General features: G+C 32.0%; 1 protein-coding gene across 3 annotated transcripts; it reads right to left on the bottom strand.

Moving 5' to 3' along the window:
• Positions 1 to 1,767: 1,767 nt before the first annotated feature.
• Positions 1,768 to 5,895, bottom strand: LOC143920578 (uncharacterized). 3 transcript variants are annotated; one of them, XM_077443513.1, is made up of 4 exons: positions 5,687 to 5,886; positions 5,366 to 5,599; positions 2,341 to 5,221; positions 1,897 to 2,255 (listed from the first exon to the last, which is right to left on the bottom strand). In XM_077443513.1, exons 1-4 carry the CDS (start codon positions 5,798 to 5,800, stop codon positions 2,239 to 2,241), a joined length of 3,246 nt encoding a protein of 1,081 aa, XP_077299639.1. In that variant the 5' UTR covers positions 5,801 to 5,886; the 3' UTR covers positions 1,897 to 2,238. The 3 variants fall into 3 exon arrangements, with proteins under 3 accessions (XP_077299638.1, XP_077299639.1, XP_077299640.1); XM_077443514.1 differs by having other exon boundaries at positions 2,425 to 5,221; XM_077443512.1 differs by having other exon boundaries at positions 1,768 to 5,221; positions 5,687 to 5,895.
• Positions 5,896 to 16,605: the final 10,710 nt, after the last annotated feature.

Raw genomic sequence — 16,605 nt, 5'->3', positions numbered from 1 at the left:
TCACGATGCCGTAGTTTGAAGAACGTTGATAAGACCTTAGGAGGAAAAAGCAAGGATACACAAAAATCAACTATCAAATTAATTAATTAATAAATTCCAGTGGTCTCAAAACTGTAGACTTTGCTACGTCAATATTCAATGATGGTTATTCTTCTATTTTAAAAATGTTCAATGTGATGGGAATAATGGTTACACGACAATTGGTTCAAGTTCAAAAGGTTCAACGACAAAATGTACCCGACAATTAGTGCACTGACAAAATGTCCACGGAAATAACGTTCAACCGACAAAATTTTCAAAAGTCCTAAATTTTCCTATTTTAATGGAAAAAGTAACTTTTTATTGTATTATATTTATATCTATCGATGTACAGGTAGTCCTCGACTTACGACGGTTCGCACTTACGACCGAAAAAAAATAATATATTTTTTATTAATTAATTATTTTTCAAAAATTGATTGATAAATCTCAATCGGATGTGAGTTATGAAAACAGGGAACTCTTTCGGAAGAAATGATACATCGCAGTAGTTTTAAAAATGAAGTTATGACTTATTCTTTTGGGATTCGTCACCAGTCGCAAACTCATACGGTCGTTACCGTTTGTTACATAACTGTTCGTTATTGTTTTAGGATGTTTATTATCTCAATTTCGTGTTGATTAGTGCTCAAATTTTTATTTATAAGAACATTTATAATGTGTGATAAATAAACATGATAATGACTGATAAAGAAACTCTTGTTAAAAAAAAGAGAAAGGTGATAAACTTGAAGTGATGAAACAATATGATAGTGGTAAAAAAGTGATGGACTTGGCAAATAATTTGAAATTGTCACATTCAACGGTCTTCACTATTTTAAAAGATAAAGAAAAATTTTGTAAAACCGTTAAATCAAATCAAAAATAATAAATGACTCGGACCCATTCAACAAATTTAGTGAACGTCTTCAATTTGACGTAGATAACGAAGACATCAACCAACTTCTTGAAAATGATTCAGAAGATATAACCAATGCAGAATTATTACATAGATCTTGAAACTCAAATGGTTGCAGAAGAGGATATTGATGAAAATGAATCAATCACATCTGCGGAACCGCTGAAAAAAATTGTATTGAAAGAAATGGCTGCTGCTTTTAATTTAATTAATCAAGGAATACAAAAGTTTGAAATGATGGACCCAGACAGCGAAAGATTTTCAAATGTGAACCTGAAATTACACATTTTTCAAAAAAACTCATACAACTGTATCTTAAACTGAAGATGAAGAAATGGATTGTACTTATGTGATAAGTGATGAGGATGTATAATTTATAATTAATAAGTACGGATGATGTAGATGTTTAATTTTTTTTAAATTTAAATATCAATTCATTTGAATTATTGTATTAATAAAAGTTAGTAAAATCACCGAAAAAAATATACAAATATATTCCTCGACTTACGACCGAGGTTTAGGAACGTATCTCCGTCGTAAGTCGAGGAATACCTGTATATACTTTTTATCGTGTAGATCGCAGATGTTATTAAATTGGTATAAATTACAGGTGTTCTCAACCGTATCTAACATATTCTTATTTAAATTGAAAAATTACATTTTAAGCGAATGTCATTGAATTGGTTTAAATGTTAGGGGCTCTTAACCGTATCCAATATTTACTCATGTAATTTGAAAAAAAAAACTTTTTAAGCGTATGAACTGCAAATTACATTGACTTAGTTTATATGTCAGGGCTTCTCAACCATCTCCAAAATTTTCTTAATTTCAAATGAAAAATTTATTTTTTATCATATATGTACATACATACGTCCCGGATGTCATTGAATTAGTTTAAATGTCAGGGGTCCTTAATCTTATCCAATATCTTCTTATTTAAATTGAAAAAAATACTTTTTCAACGTATGTATTGTGGATGTCATTGAATTAGTTTATTTATTTAAAAATAATACATGAGAAAAAAAATGAACAAAGGTGTAAAAATCAAAAATAAAATCCACAAATCCCATTCTTAGTTTCACATTGAACAAAAGAAAAAGTAAAATAAATAAAAAAATAAAATCACAGCAAGCTTCCAGCTAGCTAAATATTGAGAGTATGCATATTTTTTTGTGTGCATCCCTTAACAGGGTGACGAGCTTAGAGCGGCAGGGGCTTTACCCCAGTATGAATACCCATGTGTGAATTGAGTTCTGGTTTTCTACGGTATGTTTTTGAACAAACGCCACATTTGTGTAACTTTAACCCAGTATGAACACTCATGTGTTCACTTAGTTTACCTTTACTGATAAAAGATTTTGGACAAATGTCACATTTGTGTGGCTTTACCCCAGTATGAATACCCAAATGTGCAGTGAGTTCACGTTTTCTAATGAATGATTTTGAGCAAAGGTCACATTTGTGTGGCTTTACCCCCGTATGAAAACCCACATGTGAATTGAGGTCTGCTTTTCTCTGGTATGATTTTGAACAAATTTCACATTTGTGTGGCTTTACCCCAGTATGAACACCCATATGTGCACTAAGATTATGTTTCTTAGTAAATGTTTTTGAACAAATGTCACATTTGTGTGGCTTTACCCCAGTATGAACACTCATGTGTTCACTTAGTTTACCTTTACTGATAAAAGATTTTGGACAAATGTCACATTTGTGTGGCTTTACCCCAGTATGAATTCCCATGTGTGAATTGAGTTCTGGTTTTCTACGGTATGTTTTTGAACAAATGCCACATTTGTGTAACTTTAACCCAGCATGAAAACCAACATGTAAATTGAGGTCTGATTTTCTAAGGTATGATTTTGGACAAATTTCACATTTGTATGGCTTGAGCCCAATATGAATACCCTTATGTGCACCAAGATTTTTTTTCGTAGTAAATGATTTTGAACAAATTTCACATTTGTATGGCTTGAACCCAATATGAATACCCATATGTGCACTAAGATTTTTTTTCGTAGTAAATGATTTTGAACAAATGTCACATTTGTGTGACTTTACCCCAATATGAATAGCCATATGTAAACTAAGATTATGTTTCTTAGTAAATGTTTTTGAACAAATGTCACATTTGTGCGGCTTTACCCCAGTATGAACACTCATATGTGCACTAAGATTATGTTTCGTAGTAAATGTTTTTGAACAAATGTCACATTTGTGCGGATTTACCCCAGTATGAACACCCATATGTGCAATAAGATTATGTGTCGTAGTAAATGTTTTTGAACAAATGTCACATTTGTGTGGCTTTATCCCAGTATGAACACCCATATGTGCACTAAGATTATGTTTCGTAGTAAATTTTTTTGAACAAATGCCACATTTGTGTGGATTTACCCCAGTATGAACACTCATGTGTTCACTTAGTTTACCTTTACTGATAAAAGATTTTGGACAAATGTCACATTTGTGTGGCTTTACCCCCGTATGAAAACCCACATGTGAATTGAGGTCTGCTTTTCTCTGGTATGATTTTGAACAAATTTCACATTTGTGTGGCTTTACCCCAGTATGAACACCCATATGTGCACTAAGATTATGTTTCTTAGTAAATGTTTTTGAACAAATGTCACATTTGTGTGGCTTTACCCCAGTATGAACACTCATGTGTTCACTTAGTTTACCTTTACTGATAAAAGATTTTGGACAAATGTCACATTTGTGTGGCTTTACCCCAGTATGAATACCCAAATGTGCAGTGAGTTCATGTTTTCTAATGAATGATTTTGAGCAAAGGTCACATTTGTGTGGCTTTACCCCCGTATGAAAACCCACATGTGAATTGAGGTCTGCTTTTCTCTGGTATGATTTTGAACAAATTTCACATTTGTGTGGCTTTACCACAGTATGAACACTCATATGTGCACTAAGATTATGTTTCGTAGTAAATGTTTTTGAACAAATGTCACATTTGTGCGGATTTACCCCAGTATGAATTCCCATGTGTGAATTGAGTTCTGGTTTTCTACGGTATGTTTTTGAACAAATGCCACATTTGTGTAACTTTAACCCAGCATGAAAACCAACATGTAAATTGAGGTCTGATTTTCTAAGGTATGATTTTGAACAAATTTCACATTTGTATGGCTTGAACCCAATATGAATACCCATATGTGCACTAAGATTTTTTTTCGTAGTAAATGATTTTGAACAAATGTCACATTTGTGTGACTTTACCCCAGTATGAATAGCCATATGTAAACTAAGATTATGTTTTTTAGTAAATGTTTTTGAACAAATGTCACATTTGTGCGGCTTTACCCCAGTATGAACACTCATATGTGCACTAAGATTATGTTTCGTAGTAAATGTTTTTGAACAAATGTCACATTTGTGCGGATTTACCCCAGTATGAACACCCATATGTGCAATAAGATTATGTGTCGTAGTAAATGTTTTTGAACAAATGTCACATTTGTGTGGCTTTATCCCAGTATGAACACCCATATGTGCACTAAGATTATGTTTCGTAGTAAATTTTTTTGAACAAATGCCACATTTGTGTGGCTTTACCCCAGTATGAACACTCATGTGTTCACTTAGTTTACCTTTACTGATAAAAGATTTTGGACAAATGTCACATTTGTGTGGCTTTACCCCAGTATGAATACCCAAATGTGCAGTGAGTTCACGTTTTCTAATGAATGATTTTGAGCAAAGGTCACATTTGTGTGGCTTTACCCCCGTATGAAAACCCACATGTGAATTGAGGTCTGCTTTTCTCTGGTATGATTTTGAACAAATTTCACATTTGTGTGGCTTTACCCCAGTATGAACACCCATATGTGCACTAAGATTATGTTTCTTAGTAAATGTTTTTGAACAAATGTCACATTTGTGTGGCTTTACCCCAGTATGACTATCCATGTGTAAACTGAGTATAGATGTTGAAAGGAATGATTTGAAACAAACGTCACATTTGTGTGACTTTACCCCACTATGAACACTCATGTGTTCACTTAGTTTATCTTTCCCGATAAAAGATTTTGAACAAATGTCACAATAAACCAGCTTTCTTCGAGTATCCGAGTTTTTTTGTGTCACACTATTGATTTTATGAGTAAACAATTTGTCTTGGAAATCTATTTTATGGTCCAATTCAGAATTTGCAGAGCACATCTTGTCTGAAGGTTTTCGAAATGGTAATTCTTCCGCTAGAATATGTCTATTGGTATCTATTATTATTGCCACATTATCTCTCGAAGTAATTTTTCTTCCACGGGTCTAAAAAATAAACCGAACGTTATTCAATTAAACATGTGTATTTATAGTGTAATTACATGTCATTTTACATGTGAATTTATATTTTCGACTAAGTGAGTGTTTCGCTTAGAATCGATCTAAAGCACTCGAAACCTATTTACTTACCTCGCTATCGTCGGGTGAACTAGAAATGTTGGGTGGCCAATCAGCACCCAACTCATCTTCCCATATTAAATCTTCCAGCAAAACTTCCTCCGGCTTGACTCTCAAATACGTGTCTAATTCCACCCTCGACCTCGTGTCATTCAGAAAACAAGCGTTTCGGAAGCTGTCGAGCAATTCCAGATTGTTGACACAAGAAAGGCATATCGTATCTGGCAGATGGTCACCTTTCCTAACCTGTAATTGTGAAAGGTATTATGAGGTGATTACGAGGAGTAGCGAATTAACAATAGCAATAGTAATAGCAAGTGTAACGTGACTGACGGGCAGCTGACAGCAGGTCCAAATGCGTTGCACCAAACGCGGTGGATGAGGGTCGTCATGGATGGAGACGAAGGACTCTGCTGGAGCAGAGCAGAGACAAAGTCTGCACTCCATCGCTACTTCGGAGGGAGAAGCACAAACTCCTGGAGAGTGCTACTTGTTAGTGGACGAATTCACTGTAAATTCGCCTAATTCAATTCGCCGAATACGAGTATACCGAAGCGACTAAGTCGAATATCAAGATAAAGTCCAATTTCATATTACCTAACCTCAGTATGTCGAATACAAATTGGTCGAATGAAAGTTTTTTTACGTTGACGGATGGGGTCTACGTGACTAGCCAGAATGTTAAATTACAGAAAACGCAAATATCGGAAGGCAAAGATCGAAAATCGAAAGATCAAAAAAAAGGGTGCATGGTAAACGGTACACACTCACTTAATTTGCGCGAGCAGGGTACAACAGGAACAAGAGGAACAGGCTTTTCCTCCCGTATTCTGCGCGCGCACATTGATTTTGATTTTTAAATGCTTTTTATTATTACGAAATTATGTTCACAATACATCTTATATCTATCTTAATAGCTACTGATCTACTGATCATTTTCTATTTTACAATTTTAATTTAATTTGGTTAGTAATCACAGTATTATATTATTCTAATGTTAATCTAAAGCATAATAGGAAAAAGAGCTCAAAAACCTATTTACAATCCTTATAAATGTTCATAATACATCTAATACATAATATTAATTAAAGACTCTCTAAAGTCGATGACCTAAAGCAGATTGTGTTTAGGTAATCTGTGTTTATACCTGAAGGGTATAGATATTTTGTTGTAATCACCGAGACTCTTCACAAGTGTGTTAGTATGGTTATTAGTGATTCTGTCATAGAATCTACTGGTTAGTTTGTTAGTAATGTCTGTAACAAACGGAATATTATATATGGCATGCAGTTTTTTCAGGTTAGTATATATGGGTGTATTATAAATTATTTTTAGGGATAACGCGCGCACATTAATACGGGAGGAAAAGCCTGTTCCTCTTGTTCCTGTTGTATCCTGCTCGCGCAAATTAAGTGAGTATGTACCGTTTACCATGCACCCTTTTTTTTTGATCTTTCGATTTTCGATCTTTGCCTTCCGATATTTGTGTTTTCTGTAATTTAACATTCCGGCTCGTCACAGAGATCGTGACGGATGGCACTTTTGCATTGATAATTTCCAGATTATTAAAAACAAAATAATATCGGTTTCGATGGTGTTGTATATTTTTAAATTTATATTTTATTAATAGATGGAGTTTTGTGACCTTGTGAAATTTTGACTGATCTTAACAGAGTCGATCACTGACACGCATGGGCGCCCGCAGAAAATTTTCTAAGGGGGGGGGGGGCAAAATATGTTTAGTAATGTTTTAATGTAGTTTTAATTTACTGTAGCGTATTTGCATGGTGAACGAACGGACAGGACACTGTAGTAATGAAGGGCATACTGTAGCAACAATTTTTTTATTAACACAATATATGTATATGTATAACAAAAAATATTACAACATAAATTTAAAATAAAATTTATTCTTTAAACAAGAACTGAAGTCGTCTGTTATCGCTACCAAACATATCTACAATTTTATCCATAAAGTATTTTTTGTTGCAGTTCACTTTGTCTCTGTGTACTCTTAACATGGCCAACGTTCTGTCTCTCCACACTTTCTTTATGCTAACACGAAGTGATTTAAAATTAAAGTAACATTATTTGACTATTTTCAATCAATCCAGGGGGTGCAAGTGCCTGCCCTTGCCCCCCCCCCCCCCGCTGCGGGCGCCCATGCTGACACGTATTTATAGTTTTTAAAAAATATGGGTGTTTGTCTGTGTATTTTAGTGATAATTCAAACACCATTAAATATCTTTGATACTGAAACTTTTTACTGCGTAATAAAATTTTAATCGTTGCGCTGTATTTTTTTTTTCATTTTCAAATCTGCCCGAAGTAGCATTATTTTTCTTTGAATTATTATATATCCTAAAACCGTGTATCGAACTGAAATTTTATATCTATAACTTGTATTAATCTGTACGCTCGAACTTACACTATTTTTTGGACTTATTAATTAAATGTCTACTCTTATCGAAAAAATATAGTCTTTCAATCAATATTACATAAATAATAATTAATCAACAAGTTTTATAAACCGGAAATGAGCCTTTTATTAAATACAAATCTCAAAAATGTTGCGAGTTATTGATTTTTTCGAAACTATTGGATACTTACTAATAGCCACTTAATTGCCGGAGGAAAAAAATCGAACTTGATCTCCAGGCCGGAGATATTTAAGAATTTTTTTAGACTTAAATCAGTTAAAAATAAACAAATCAATATTTTTTTATCCATAATATAGACTTCAACTTTAATTTTTAGTCATCAGTTCATTAGAAATACGCATATTTGTGTTTTGATAATAGGGCTGTCACAATTTTTTTATTTGAAAAAAAAAATTAAATGTAGAAAATTGTTCATTATTATAATGTAGTAAATCGTTGGAAATATTATGTAATAATATAGGGTTGCTACATCAAAAAAAACAATATATATATATTTCAACACTTAGGTCATTGGACAATTATATTAAAATATATAATATATTAACGTCAATTGGCGGTAAATAAAAATATATTGCCATTAGGTAGTAACAAACAGGTACACGATCGACGGTTTAAATGGCTTATTTTTCTATATCTATTTATTTTATTGAAAAATACCATACCCAATATAAGTGAGTACCCATGATTTTGTTCGTGATGATGAAAATGATTTAAAACTACTGTTCAAAATTTACAATAAGCTCGATATTTTATGTCGAGTATTGACCATCAACGACTGGCAATGTTGTGTTTATACACTTGTGCCGAGGGGTATTCCCGTTTTACGATTACCCGCCATTCTAGAGAATTCCATTCTTCGTGTCAATGCAATCGGCTTTCGCTGGATGTTCGCTTCCAGTGAGGAAACTTTTACTTATCGTCATCTCGGAGCTTCGAAACTTTGTGCAGTGCTTGGAATCAGAATTTTATGTAATTATTTTCATTTTATCTTATATGATTTTCTTTAAGTTATGCCAAAGTATACAGTTATCACAGATGAAGCACGTTGTTGAGATTTTTGGTGTTTGTGTAAATTGTAGAAATTTTATTAGTTTATATTTCCAACAAAAAAACTTTCTCCGTTGTCGGCTTGGTTCCTAACAGACAATATGTTATATTATATAGGAAATGTACATACATACATAAAATACTTTATTTTTACTTTTAATTATCTTTATTCTAAGTATAGGTATTATTGCGAGAATTCATTTATTTTTCAATTAAAAATAGAAGTTGCTTTTTATGTTTAAATTTCATTCTATTAGTATTTTTATGTTTGATTCAATATTCACTCTTAGTTGGTAATTCAATATTCATTTACTGTATTAAGTAAAAAATAAATGCGATTTAAATTCGAAATGAGATTCGAAGTCGCTCAGATTTTTAACGACTCCAGGTCCAACCAAATAACCACGACCCAGACTTCGACTCGGACTTCACAGCCCTGGTTTAAATCCAATATTCCGCTCTTTAATTTTATCAGCATTTGTATAAATTATATTAATTCGAGATAAAGGCTGTCAAGTTTCCATTATCCATAAAAATGTTTCACCATTGTCAACCTTTTTTTTTGCCCTCATGCTTTGTAGGACAATTTATTATATTACATGCGAATGTATTGTATTATATGTTCAAAAAATGTGCCTACACAATATTTTCATATTATTAAATTTGTAAGTTATCTGATATCTTGATTATCTTGCTTTGGGGTGATTAATTTACAGCTTTATTATCATATTAATGTTTTAAAATATGTATTTACAGATGAACGGATATTCTTCAACAAATTAATTGAAAGATTACTGCTTACAAAAACTGGATCGGGATTTATGTACATACATTTGTACATTGAGAAAATTGATGTACAGGTGAATTGTTTGTCATTTTTTGAGTTTTAGTATTTTATAAATTGTGGTGTAGTGTTTGTTTTCAATGCGTTTTAATTGCAGTAATCTAAGAAAATATGGAAAAGGATCATGAGATTTATGATGGAGATGAACCGGGTGAAATTCAGACTGATAATCGAATCGAGGTGAGAAGAGGAATGGTATTCAATGAAGATGGAAAACAATACATCGAGGGAGAGTGGCAAGAAAACAATTTGTTAGAAATATTATCATGTCAATTCAATGTTTCGCTCGTCAAAGAAAACACATTTTATATCAGGAAGCAAATTCCAGGATATCTGTTTACAATTGACCAAATGGACTTTGTCGCAAGAATTGAAATTTTGGATATAATCGGTTTAGACGTGGAAAATATCTTTATGGATAGTGGTATACAAAGATTTTTACTTAATAGAACAAAAATTACGGAAGTTATTAAGGATGGCTTAACGGACAAAAGGAACGACTGTTTAAGGGATTTCATCACTCTCATCGATGATATTAGTCATAAGATTGGTGATAATGTTACTGATACTAATGATTTTTTACAAATTTACATTGGAATTGGAAAAATTAAAGGAGCAGATACGTTATCCAAAAATGTTTCAATTATGAATAAGCTCATCAACAATAAATACGTTTCGATGAAAATTAAGAATATTGCAAGAGATTTCTTGGATGTGCAATTGTCCATTTTCAAACGAACAAAAATACTACCAAAAATTAAACATTTTAAGATTGCTAATTTCGATCTTGCAGATCGATTGCAAGTAATCATCAGACAGGGTTTAGAGCGCCATAGAGTTTTTTTGGAAAAACAATTTGTAACCAATTTCCATTTCAATCTCAGTGATTTATCAGAAAAACAGGTATTGTTTATATCTAAACGCGATAATAAGTTGATTTCAGATCTTGCGTCTATCTTTAGTGAGAAATGTTTTTCTGGTATCTTAAACCAATTTCAAGCCTCTTTTATTAAAAATGTTAAAGCCCATACGAAACATGTTTCCATCGAAAACGAGGTGCTGTTAATAAATCCTATTATTTACTATATTTCTAAAAGTTTCGTCGAGCTTATCACAATTGTCAGTAGCATAACAAAAATGACCATTGAAGATACTTGGAATAGTATTCAAACAAATACTGCTATACATTGGGAACTACCTAGCTTTTTAAATTTGACTTTTGAGAGACAGTGTCGCTTCATCTTTCAATTAATTAAATTTTTCAGTAATGTTTCAAATAAAAAATTTAATCATAAATTTAAATTTTTAAAATCAGAAGACAAAAATGTTTCTGGTAACTTCATTAAACAAAAAATTAAGAATCTATTATATTTGGATTCTATGTTTAATACATCAAATGAATTTGCAAATGTACCAGAGGAACGTCGCATTTGGCTATGTATACTTGACGATGCAATATCTATAGAATGGAACGATAACTGTTTTACAATATACCAGCCTTTGTTGTCTGACTTTGTGAATTATATCAGCAAATCAGATAATACTTTGGAGGTTTTTCGCATGTTCACGTATAATCTCATACGATTTATCGCAAGTACGAGTCCTTATTTAAAAAACAATGTATCGGAGGACGACCAAAAAATCTTGATGCAGCAGGTGGAACATATCAAACGGTTGACGGGTGATATACCTTTTAACAGTAATACATTTGATAATTTGAGAAACATGATCGACGAATACAACCAGTATTGGCAAAGAAGAGGAACAATTATACAAAAAGTCGATTGCAAATTCGATTACGAGCCCCACAAATCGCGAATGAAAGTGATATCTAATGAACTACGAGAAATTCTGATGATTATCCTCCAAAAAAATGCAAGCCCAGTTAAACTGATTCAGTTCTTTAGATCTTACAATGAGTTTTTAGACGATTTTGGTGAGATAAACTTTGACTGGTTTGTTAAGATTCAAGTGAGTGATGATTCGCCAATGGATTCTGAGGTTGATGACATAACTGAACTAGTGTTGAACAAATTATCCCACGGGAAAGCGTCATACAAAGTAACAAAGCCAGAAATGTTTCTGAAACGGTATGAGCACACAAACGATCGCCATTTCACTATTGATGTGATTGAAGAACTAATTAAATATGTAAAAGAACTGTTAATCAAAAACCAATGGCTAAATAATTGCATAATAAGCGATGATGAAAGTGTGATGGCTTCCAGTCTGCTACTTTCAGCCATAAGAAGTTCTTTTCTTTATTTAAAACAACAACCCGACTATGTTTCGTTCGAGTTATTCCTTGAAGAGAGTACAAAACCGTTTGCAAGTCTCATACGCAGCAGCAATTCCTACGAAGATTTTGAGAAGCGATCGGGGGTAGTAAAGCAATCTTTTTGGTACATAAGAAAGCAAGATGAGATTGATATTGATGAGGCTTTTAAACTTTACGAACAGGTATCGTCAAACAATATATCAGTGGAGGATTCTGTAATTTTAAAGACATGCTACAAATATTACTTGGAAGAGTATGAAAAATGTATGGGAGAATGTTTAGAAATGCTGCAAGAAGATAAAATTAAACTCCTCGTCGAAGGCTTGAACAGCATCAAGACAAATTTGAATATAAAAGAGTGGACATCTAAATATAAAAAGTCACAATTGCCAAACCAACTCGCTTGGTTAGCTGCTTTGTGGTCCGTGCTCGTTTCGAAGGACATTGAATGCACTAAAAAGTATTTAAAGCCACACTGTATTCAAATATTGTGCATTTTATTAATGCTGAACGTAGAAAACAATACTTCAAGCAACAATAAATGCTTCGCACAAGTATTAACGGGCCAAGGAAAATCTTTGATACTCGGATTGCTCTCGTCTTTGTTAGCGCTTTCAGGACACAAAGTACGCATAGTTTGCTACAGTGAATATTTAGCAAAACGAGACAGTGAAAATTTTGCTTCGTTTTTTGAGATGCTGGATATCAAATCTAAGATATCGTATGGGACTTTTAACGATATGTCTAACAAACTAATCGCTCCTGTGATAAATGACACAACATACGGATTACGGGATCTAGTTAAAAGAAGAATTCTCAACTATGTCGATAATTACCCGAGTTTGAATATGCAAAGCAATATTACAGATACTGTATTACTCATTGATGAAGTTGACGTTTTTTTTTCACCAAAATTTTATGGTAATACATATAATCCATGTCTTAGAATAGAAATGAATGCTATTGCTGACATACAATGTGAAATATGGAGGATGGTTAAGGAAAATTATGACAAATTTACTATTGTGAAAAGAGTCGAAGAGTATGTACAATGCAAAATAAATTCAAAACAAGAGGAATTTTTAAAATTTGAAGAATTTAGATGTATATCTGAAGAGTATTTACTTTTAGTTAGGCTTGATAGCACGATTGTGGAAAAAAAATACACAAACAGAACTCTCTTTACTGAACATCTCGCTATTATGATTGATAGTGCAATAAATGTTTCAAAAGGGAATGAAAATTCAAACTGTATTGATACATTTAAATTGAACAATGATGGAAATATTTGTTGCAAAGGAAATGATGGAATATACAGTGAAAATTCGATTTCGAATTATTATAATATCTTTAACTATTTCAATTTGATGGAAACGAATTTTGACATTAAAAATTACATAAACTATGGTTATTTGTTGATAGACAGTGGATGTATTTCCTATGCAAATTTACCCATGCAGTATCCTTATATATTGGGAGTTAGTGGCACCCTCATAACACTAAGCAATCACGAAAAACAAACAGTTGAACAGATTTACGATATAAAGAAAACGTTCAGCATGCCATCTTTCTTTGGAGACTGCAATTTAAAATTTGATGAAAAGACCAATTTCATCGTTTTGAATACTAAGCAAGAGTGGTTAGATAAAATATATTCCAGAGCAAATTCTCAGATTGCAAAAGATAGGTCAGTTCTGATATTCTTCGACACAGACATTGAAATATACGCATTTGTAAAAGAGAATGGGTATAAATTTAACCGGGCAAACGTGTTAACTGACAACACCGATGCTGCTGAAGTAGAGCGATTGATCGAAGAAGCTGCCATTTCTAAGACGATTACACTCGCAACGAGGGGTATGGGTCGTGGTGTTGATTATAGATCCAGTGTCCATGTGGAAAAAAATGGGGGTTTGCATGTCATACAAACATTCTTGTCGCTTGATATCAAAGAAGAGATACAAATCAAAGGTCGTACCGCGCGTAAAGATAATAAAGGGAGTTATGAGTTGATTCTCTGTGTTGATTTTCTGAGAAAAGGTGGCTTATTGGGCGAAGGAATTGATGTAGCCAATATCGATTACCGAGGACTAAATAATGCCAGGATTACTAAAGTTGATGCTCAAGGAAAAAAAACTTTTGAATTGATTAATCAGGCCGTAGATAACCATGTGAAGACAATGAAATATTTGCAATCGTTTTTTAACATGAGTTCATAAAAAGTTCACTGATTTTCTTACTTTCATTGCATGTATGGTGTGCTATATAATTTTATTACTTACATATGTTGTCTTTTGGGTTGATCAGTATATGATTGTGTACTGAAGTAGGTGTTTTTTTTGTCTAGAAATTAATCCGTAATCATTTTATATTACATACATGCTAAACTAATGTGCGTATTCGATGACAATTATAATTTTGTGTAGATCATCGAGATGGAATACAATCACAAATAATAGATACATATTTATGTATTTGGATATATCACATACATATGTTTATGTATTTGGATACTCACATATGTACATATGTTCTTATTTTCATATATGAGCCGTTATATTTGAAAGTGGCAGTAGTCTAATTTTCAATTCCAAAAACACTATTTCTGTTTAGCTTAATTTCCAAATTGTTACAAAAATCACTTCTTTTAATTCGATATCTCCAGAATCTCAGAAACGCATTACAAATGTACTACAGGCCACCAGTATTTTTACAAACCACTTTTATTAGATATTAAACTCAAAACATATGTATTTAATGTTTAGAGGGATACTTCTCGAAATTAAGAAAATTGGACTTAAGCCACTTTCAACTATAACGGCTCATATATACATAATTTGCTTGTGTTCTCAGAGTAATGAAAAATTATTGCAAATTACTATTATGTGATTTCATCTGTAACTATTGTATTCTTTAATGTGAAAATTGCAACTATTTTAAAATTCTGGTATAATGTTTTTGTTTCTTCGAATTTATTAATATTATAATTAAAAAATATTTTTTTGATTGAATTGAATAGATATTTTTTGTACTTTGGATATGTTTAGAAATTAGTATTAATCATTTTTATTATTTTAAATCGTACATTTTTTGTGTTTAATGTTTTTCTAAGAAATACATATATTAATTTTTAAGAATGTTTTTTTATTTATTACCATGAAAAATATTTTAGGCCTACTTTGTTGTCATCCATTCAGTAGCGAACGACGGTTCATTGTTGGCACATTGTAATTAACTATTTTTTTTAAGTGGTCATAAGGATCTTATTTTTTTATATAAAAATCCAAATAGCCAATCAAATAAAATGAAAATTATTAATGCAACTTAAAATGCCGATTACTCCCACTTTCCGCCCTTTATTGTCGATTTAGAAATGAAACTCGGGCGCTAAATCTTTGATATTTTAAGAAATTACAATAAAATTTGAAAAGAAATTTGGTTTATTCGAATTTAAATGATAAAATTGTCAAGAATTGGATTATAACGAATTAGTAGACCAGAAACGAAAACACCACGATTGATTTCAAATTTAATAGCAACAATATATTATCTTGGTGTCAAATTGCGTAAGTATATTAGGATATATATGTACTATATAGCATTGGTTCCCAACCTGTGGTACGCGGTTGATGGCTGGTAGTACGCGGAAATAAATCAGTAATGGCGGACATGAATGATTTACAATCATAAAAATAGAAATATTTTTTATATAAATAATAAACATTATCTTAATTAGTCATCGTCGACGTCAATATGCACAGTTGATGATCGAAAATCTGCTAATTGATACGTTTTCCTCAGATCCAGTATGGATTTTGGAGTTCATTTTTAAATTAACTGCGTTAGCGCTCCAATAAAAAAATAACTTGAATTTGACACTTGAGAAGAACTCGATAATGATCTTTAATGTTGCAGATAAAATTGGAAGTATGATTAGAAAATTAGATTTTGGAATTTATGTATCGAAAATGATCTAACTGAAGTATTTGAAACTTTACATAATTTCTTATTTGAAAACAAGAATAGTATGTCTCGGGATATACGTGAAAAAATAATTGAACATTTAATAGGGATGAAATCGTCTTTTACGCAGCGCTTCTCCAAACCTTAAGAAGCAAACAATTGGATTTCAAACCCCTTTGATAATGAACATTTTCGGACAGCTACCAAGGAAAAGGAGAACTTGATTGAACTTTCCAATTATAGCATTTAAAAACTGAATTCTAAATAAATAAGGTTATTAATTTTTGGTTAGGTATTAGTGAAGAAAATGAACAGCTTTCTGACAGAGCTTATTAGCAATAAATGGTTTTTATTAAAACCATTTATCAATAATAGAAGTTTGACAAAATAGTATATAAATATATTTAACTTTGAGCATATTATAATTGTGACTCCGCAAATAACTTTTTTTCCACAAAATTTCTTACCAAAACAGATCTACATATTGCGTGTATCCTGTCTTCACATTCCTTACCATGCAAATACTATATGTAATAATTACATACACTTGCAAAAACAAATTTCATGAAATACAATCATTATTATATGGTGGTACAATTTAGCGCTATGTACTACCAAGTGGTACGTGAGTCAAAAAAGGTTGGGAGCCGCTGCTATATAGAATAAGAATTAAACTTTA

The sequence above is a fragment of the Arctopsyche grandis genome, chromosome 12 (assembly GCF_051622035.1).
Source record: "Arctopsyche grandis isolate Sample6627 chromosome 12, ASM5162203v2, whole genome shotgun sequence".
Taxonomy (NCBI): Eukaryota; Metazoa; Arthropoda; class Insecta; order Trichoptera; family Hydropsychidae; genus Arctopsyche; species Arctopsyche grandis.
The sequence above is the reverse complement of the archived record's forward strand: the minus strand, read 5'-3'. Positions and strand labels throughout refer to the sequence as shown.